Raw genomic sequence first — 7399 nt, 5'->3', positions numbered from 1 at the left:
TTTGTTAGCAAGGTGGCAGGGATCTGGGGTTACACAGCTGGGAGTGGGCTCAGTGGCAGATTAACACACAGGCCCAAGAGACCATGTCCAAGGGTCCCCACCCAAACCGTGCCGCTCATCCCCCCGCCCCCTCCCCAGGCCCTTTTTGGCAAAACTGGACATTTGTCAGGATGTCTGGCTCAGGGCTTAAAAAGGGGACTGTCCCAGCCAAAATGGGACATATACTCACTCTAGGCTGTGGTACAGCAGCCCAGGCTCCCTGGGCAGCTCTTAGGGAGCTGAGCTCTGGCCCTTCCAGCTTCCGGCCCATGTCCCTGCCCCCTAGGGCATACTGCCCAGGGCAGGTGGAGGGTCCAGGGCTTCCCACAGTGGCCAGGGCTCCCTGGGCAGCTCTTACCACAGCCCAGCTCTGGCTTTGGGATCCAAATGGCTTTTTGTGCCTAGAGCCCCACTAAATCTTAATCTGACTGAGCGGGCTGCAGTCCCAGGGGCCTGAGGCTATGACCCAAGCACAGCCGGCCAGGAGCGATTGAGGGCGTTAGCCACAGAGGCTCTGATCTTTGGGGAGGAACCGCCACAGGCAGAAGGAAAAAGGAACGTTCTCCTCTTTATGGAGAGCCTAACTGCATCCCCTGCTGCGAGCAGCTTACCTCTGCCGGGGAGAGGCGTGCCTGCAATGTACCTCCTCCTGGCTCTGCCAACCCCACCTGCTCCCCTGAGCCTGATACAGGGCAGCGCAGCCCATCCCCTCTCTGTAGGGCTGCTAAGGACAGAAGCTAGCAAAGGCTGATTACAGGGCCTCCTCAGCTGGCTGGCACTGGGGGCTTCTGGGGCAGTGTTGGGGTAGAGTTGGCCAGTTTATGGGAGCACAGAGACCGCATCCCCTCAGGGACAGAGCAACGGGGGGAACGGGGGGAAACACGGGAGTTAAAACCCAAGCGTCCTGCAGAGGGATTTTAGTGAAAGGCAACAATCCAGAGCGATGAACAAGGACTCCAGGCACGGGTGTTTAGTTTACAAGGTCTGTAGTTAAGGACGGAGACAGGAGGTGAGCAAGAGACAGACAGAGCGTGCTGCAGCAGCCACGTGGGATCTAGGAGAAGCCCTTGTAGGCATCCAGGTTGAAGGCAATGTCCAGGAAGCGCTGGAGCTCAGTCAGGTGGGTCTTCTTGTTGCCAGTGGCTGGTGCAGCAGCTGGGTCGCGGCCGGCGTACCTATGGCAAGGGAGGGAGAAGAAGCAGCTCAGATGAGGGCCAGTGCAGGGACGGGGCGTTATGCTGGACTCAGGTCTGGGACGGCTACATACAGGCCTGGTCTAGCAACAGGAAAGCTGGATGGAAGAGAGAGAGGGCCAAGATCTAGCCACCTCGCCTAGAAAGAAATGCTGTATCACGTGCAGACCCCCACTGCCCAAAGCCCAGTGCCCACCAACCAGGGACTAGCCCCGGCTGCCTGCAGCACCCCACCCCCGGTTGTTGGCCACAGCACAGACCCTGTATCAAGCCCTTGTCCCTCACTCAGTTACCGTCTTGCGGAGAGTGCCACGAGATCAACAAGCCCACTGAGACCAAGCGTGTCTTTCCTCCTTGTTAGGTTACACATGAGCCTATGTGAGTCTTACTGTTTTGCATGAATGCTGTGTGCCTCAGTTTCCCTGTATATTGCACCAGTGCCTAGGTGGTGGGAATAAGGGGGGGTGACTTTTGCTGAGACACTCGGGGGCAGGTGAGGAAGCTCCAGCTGCCTGCACATAAAGTGATGGCTGATGCCTGAGACCCAGGAGGGGGAGGAGACCAGGTGACACTTTGTCCCGAAAGGGGGACAAAGACCAAGAAGAGGGGCAACAGGTGTGTCAGAGGTCAGGTCACTGGAAGCTGGGCAGTCTCCTGTTTGGGACTCGGACGGGGGGAGTCCAGGGCGTCCGACCTGGGGTCCCCGCAAGATAGACTTGGCTGAACTCATTGAAAATGTGGGACTCTTACTGAATGGGGGAGGCAACCTAGTGATAGATGATGTGGAAAAAGCTGAAGTACTCAATGCTTTTTTTTGCCTTGGTCTTGACAGACCAGGGTAGCTCCCGGACTGCTACACTGGGCAGCACAGCATGGGGAGTAGGTGAGCCGCCCTCAGTGGTGGAAGAACAGGTTAAGGACTATTTAGAAAAGCTGGACATGCAGAAGTCCATGGGTCCAGATCTAATGCATCCAAGGGTGCAGAGGGAGTTGGCTGATGTTATTCAGAGCCACTGGTCATTATCTTTGAAAATTTGTGGTGACTGGGGGAGGTCCCAGACGATTGGAAAAAGGCAACTCTAGTGCCCATCTTTAAAAAAAGGGAAAAAAGAGAACCTGGGGTACTACAGACCAGTCAGCCTCACTTCAGTCCCTGGCAAAATCATGGAGCAGGTCCTCAAGGAATCCAATTTGAAGCACTTGGAGGAGAGGAAGGAACAGTCAACATGGATTCACCAAGGGCAAGTCATGCCTGACCAACCTGATTGCCTTCTATGATGAGATAACTGGCTCTGTGGATATGGGGAAAGCGGTGGATGTGATACATCTTGACTTTAGAAAAGCTTTTGATATGGTCTCCCACAGTATTCTTGCCAACAAGTTAAAGAAGTATGGGTTGGATGAACGGACTATACGGTGGATAGACAGCTGCCTAGATTGTCAGGCTCAACAGGTTGTGATCAACGGCTCGATGTCTAGTTGGCAGCCGGTATCAAGCGACGTGCCCCAGGGGTTGGTCCTGGGGCCGGTTTTGTTCAACATCTTTATTAATGATCTGGATGATGGGATTAATGCACCCTCAGCAAGTTCGCAGATGACACTAAACTGGGGGGGAAGAGGTAGATATGATGGAGGGTAGGGATAGTGACCTAGACAAATTGGAGGATTGGGCCAAAAGAAATCTGATGAGGTTCAACAAGGACAAGTGCAGAGTCCTGCACTTAGGACGGAAGAATCCCATGCACTGCTACAGGCTGGGGACCGACTGGCTAAGCAGCAGTTTTGCAGAAAAGGACCTGGGGATTACAGTGGATGAGAAGCTGGATATGAGTCAGCAGTGTGCCCTTGTTGCCAAGAAGGCCAATGGCATACTGGGCTGTATTAATGGGAGCATTACCAGCAGATTGAGAGAACTGATTGTTCCCCTCTATTCGGCACTGGTGAGGCCACACCTGGAGTATTGCGTCCAGTTTTGGTCCCCCCCACTGCAGAAGGGATGTGGACAAATTGGAGAGAGTCCAGCGGAGAGCAACAAAAATGATTAGGAGGCTGGGGCACATGACTTACGAGGAGAGGCTGAGGGAATTGGGGTTATTTAGTCTGCAGAAGAGAAGAGTGAGGGGAGATTTGATAGCAGCCTTCAATTACCTGAAAGGGGGTTCCAAAGAGGATGGAGCTAGGCTGTTCTCAGTGGTAGCAGATGACAAAACAAGAAGCGATGGTCTCAAGTTGCAGTGGGGGAGGTCTAAGTTGGATTTTAGGGAACACTATTTCACTAGGAGGGTGGTGAAGCACTGGAATGGGTTCTCTGGGGAGATGGTAGAAACTCCATCCTTAGAGGTTTTTGAAGCCCGGCTTGACAAAGCCTTGGCTGGGATGATTTAGTTGGTGTTGGTCCTGCTTTGAGCAGGGGGTTGCACTAGATGATCTCTTGAGGTCTCTTCCAACCCTAACATTCTATGATTCCTGTGCTAACAAGCTCTGTTCTATGCTGCGTTCCTATCAACTAATAAACTTGTGTTACATGCTGGCGGAGAGTCACAGCTGACTGTGGAGCAAGGGTGCAGGGCCCTCTGGCTTCCCCAGGGGTCCTGTCTAGGTGGTCCCACCAAGGGGAAAAATACGGTGTGTGAACAGGGATGCTGAAAGCTCAGAGGTCAGTCCCAGGAAGGCCATAGCCAAGGAGGCTTTTTGCTCTGGACAGCCTGAAGGGAGTTGCGCCACCCCAGAGTCCTGCCTGGCTTCATAAAAAGCAGTTCCAGAGCATCGGGCCTGTGACTCTGTCACACCCATCCAAAAGACTTCACTCCCCAGCCCACACTACCTACCCCCAGTGCCACTGTGAGATCTCCATCCCTACTTCCACGCAATATTGAAATCCACTAGGGAGCCAGTGGCCTGAGATATACCACCTGTAACACCATGCCACACTGCCCACCCGTGGGGAGGTCCTGAGAACAGGACAAGATGCGGCTACCTCCCACGGCACTAGCCCGTCACGGTGCAGAGGGATGGCCCTTACCACACGGGTTTGGCACGGTCGATAGTCGTGCGGAGCCGGGGTTTCACGTAGTCGTAGTAGCCCTGGTTCTTGTGCTCCTCCTGGCACCAGGCCAGCTCGGCGTTGGGGTACTTCAGTGCTTCCCTCTGGAGGAGGTCAAAGGGGAACGGGGACAGCTGCAGGGGAATGGGGAGGGCTCAGTTCCACTGGGGCACGCAAGCAGCGGAGGCAGGGTGCAGGCAGCTGCAGCCACTGTTGGGCTGTGCAGTGGGCCATGCAGCCTCCGTGCTCACTGTTCAGCCTGTGCTGTCTCAGCAGCATCTCCCAATCCCACATGGACACACTTAGAGGCTCTGGGGTCGCCTGGGCTGAGCCTGAACAACCCTTCCTGGCCCAGAAGCTTGTACGGTGGGGTACACGCTGGGCTGGCCAGCAACACTCCCACCACCAACAGGCTCTCCCCTGCAAATCTGTACAGATACCTCAGCTCTGCCCTCGCTGCCCACCCAGGGGTGCTGCGCAGCGTCTCCTGGGCTCAGACTGAAGAGACAGGATCGAGCTGGCCCCTCTGTCCATCCCTTCTCAGGTGTGATGTTGTATTTCTGCCTGCTCTCTGCCCTGAGGCTGTGCTGGGCCATTAAGCAGTGGGAGTGGGGCAAGGGACAGAGCGCTCTATGTCTAATCCACGATGTGTCTGCTGTGGCTCAAACTCCTCATGGCTCCTGGGGATGTGGAGTAAGCCCAGTGATGAGCAGAAGCAGGGTAGCAACGGGACTGGCCATTGGCCCCTGGCCTACGTGGAGCCCCCTGTGGTACAGACACGCTCACCTGCTCCACCCTGGTGATGGCCACGTCTGGCTCCATGTCCCGGGCCTTGCGCTCCCGGGTGAGCTCATAATACACTTTGCCAGTGCAGAAGAGCACCCTCTTGACGTTGTCGGGGTTCTGGGCTGCAGGGCCGCTCTCAGGAATTACGCGCAGGAAATTAGTGCCTGTAGCAGAGCACAGACAGCAGTCGGGACACGCCTCAACATCCCAGGGGCCACACGTGGTGGGAGGGGGAATGCTAATGGGGGCCAGCTACGGGCCTGGACCCTGCGGGATTGGCTACGCCTGCAGAAGGACCAGGCTAGCTCAGAGATGGTTAAGGCCTAGAGACCCCACTGAGATCGGGGCTCCATTGAGCTGGGGGCTGCGCAGGGAGAGAGACAGGGGGAAAAAACAGTCTGAAGCACACACCGTCCTGGTGCAGTTCTGGACTGTCACACGTGTGGACAGGAGCCAGAATTCAGAGACCTGGGAGCAGGGCAGGGTGCTGTAAAGAGGAGAGAGACACTGCCCTCTTGTGGTATGAACCCTGTTCTGCATCTCTCCGGTTCACTTGCACCCTTGGACATTGGAAACACCCTTCATACCTGGCAACATATCATCAAAGCTGGAGCGGGCTTCAGGGTGGCGCAGCAGTGACTTTGGAGTGAAGATGATCAGCTGGAAGATCAAGGCAAGGCGATCAGAATGGGCTGGAAATAGCCTTTCTGGCACACAAGCTGCACATTGGAGACTGGATCATCACTACAAGAGCCAGAGCACAGACTCTCCCTCCACACCCCAGCCTCCGGTCAGGTGGTTCCCGCCCAGCCTCTGCCCAGCCCCCTAATTCAAGTGCCATTGATGAACTGTATGTTTAATCCAGGCAGGAATCACAGAAACGTCTTAATTCCCATGCCAGCCAGAGAGAAAGACTGAAGCCAAAGGCTGCTCCGGGGCAGGGCAACGTGAAGCAGTGTGCAGAACTCTGGCCCTGCCAGCAGGTCTGGTTGCGTGTTGCTTCCTTTGCACAGCACTCAGGGCTACTTGCTCCTTCTAGCCCTTTCGTTATGTAATAACGTGAAGGTGGCTCAAATGCCACTGCCGAGATAGAAGGACAGGCGTTTCCAGTCTGGGCAGAGCTCAACTGAACCTTGGCAGACATGGTTATTTAATAAGTGCCAGTCACAGAGCCCCAGTGTGCTTGGTAATGTACAGCTCACCTGTACATTACCAACGTACAGGCACAGACTGCCCAGCCTTTAACAGGACTTCCCCATTTGTACCTGGCTTTGTACGGCTGTTCTTAATACTGATGTCTCTTATTAGGCAATAGACCTTTACCAGAGCTTGTTAGTATCTATCCACTAACCAGCCAAAGGACAGAGCACAGAACTGGTCAGACAACTGGGTTTCCCTCCTTCCAAAAGGGGAGTTTTTGGCAAAATATTTCAATCCTGAAATGCCACCGTAGTGCCCTATGGGAGTTGTAGTTCTCTATAGTCAGGGCTCCCTGTTGGACTACGTCTCCCATGATGCATCATAGTCACCGCTCTTGGGAGAGGAGGCTATGCTATATGGCAGTCATGTGACTGTAGTGCATCATGGGAAATGCAGTCTGGCTGGTTTCAGAGTAGCAGTCATGTTAGTCTGTATCAGCAAAAAGAACAGGAGTACTTGTGGCATCTTAGAGACTAACAAATTTATTTGAGCATAAGCTTTCGTGGGCTAAAACCCACTTCACTGGATGCATGCAGTGGAAAATACAGTAGGAAGATATACACACACACACACACACACACAGAGAACATGAAACAATGGGTGTTATCATAACATTAAAAGAACAGTTGGAGAACACTTCAATCTCTCTGGTCACTCAATTACAGACCTAAAAGTTGCAATATTACAACAAAAAAACTTCAAAAACAGACTGCAACGAGAGACTACTGAATTGGAATTAATTTGTAAACTGGACACCATTAACTTAGGCTTGAATAAAGACTGGGAGTGGATGGGTCATTACACAAAGTAAAACTATTTCCCCATGTTTATTTTCCCCCCCTACTGTTCCACACACGTTCTTGTCAACTGCTGGAAATGGCCCATCTTGATCATCATTACAAAAGGTTTTTTTTCTCTCCTGCTGGTAATAGCTCACCTTACCTGATCACTCTCGTTACAGTGTGTATGGTAACACCATATTGTTTCATGTTCTCTGCGTATATATCTCTTCCTATATTTTCCACGGCATGCATCCGATGGCGTGGGTTTTAGCCCATGAAAGCTTGTGCCCAAATAAATGGGTTCGTCTCTCAGGTGCCACGAGCCCCCCTGCAGTCTGGCTGGGGGAACCCAGCTC

General features: G+C 53.6%; 1 protein-coding gene across 12 annotated transcripts in view; it reads right to left on the bottom strand.

Moving 5' to 3' along the window:
- Positions 1-941: 941 nt before the first annotated feature.
- Positions 942-7399, bottom strand: part of OGDH (oxoglutarate dehydrogenase) — a 134512-nt gene continuing 128054 nt past the window's right edge. For all 12 annotated transcript variants that reach the window (XM_037886465.2, XM_043536570.1, XM_037886460.2 and 9 more), the window contains 4 exons: positions 5649-5721; positions 5062-5225; positions 4255-4409; positions 942-1214 (listed from right to left, as the gene is read on the bottom strand). In XM_037886465.2, the coding sequence (XP_037742393.1) occupies positions 1094-1214; positions 4255-4409; positions 5062-5225; positions 5649-5721 (513 nt within the window). In that variant the 3' untranslated portion in view covers positions 942-1093. The remainder of the gene's footprint in view (positions 1215-4254; positions 4410-5061; positions 5226-5648; positions 5722-7399) is intronic.

The sequence above is a fragment of the Chelonia mydas genome, chromosome 26 (assembly GCF_015237465.2).
Source record: "Chelonia mydas isolate rCheMyd1 chromosome 26, rCheMyd1.pri.v2, whole genome shotgun sequence".
In the NCBI taxonomy this organism is placed as follows: domain Eukaryota; kingdom Metazoa; phylum Chordata; order Testudines; family Cheloniidae; genus Chelonia; species Chelonia mydas.
The sequence above is the reverse complement of the archived record's forward strand: the minus strand, read 5'-3'. Positions and strand labels throughout refer to the sequence as shown.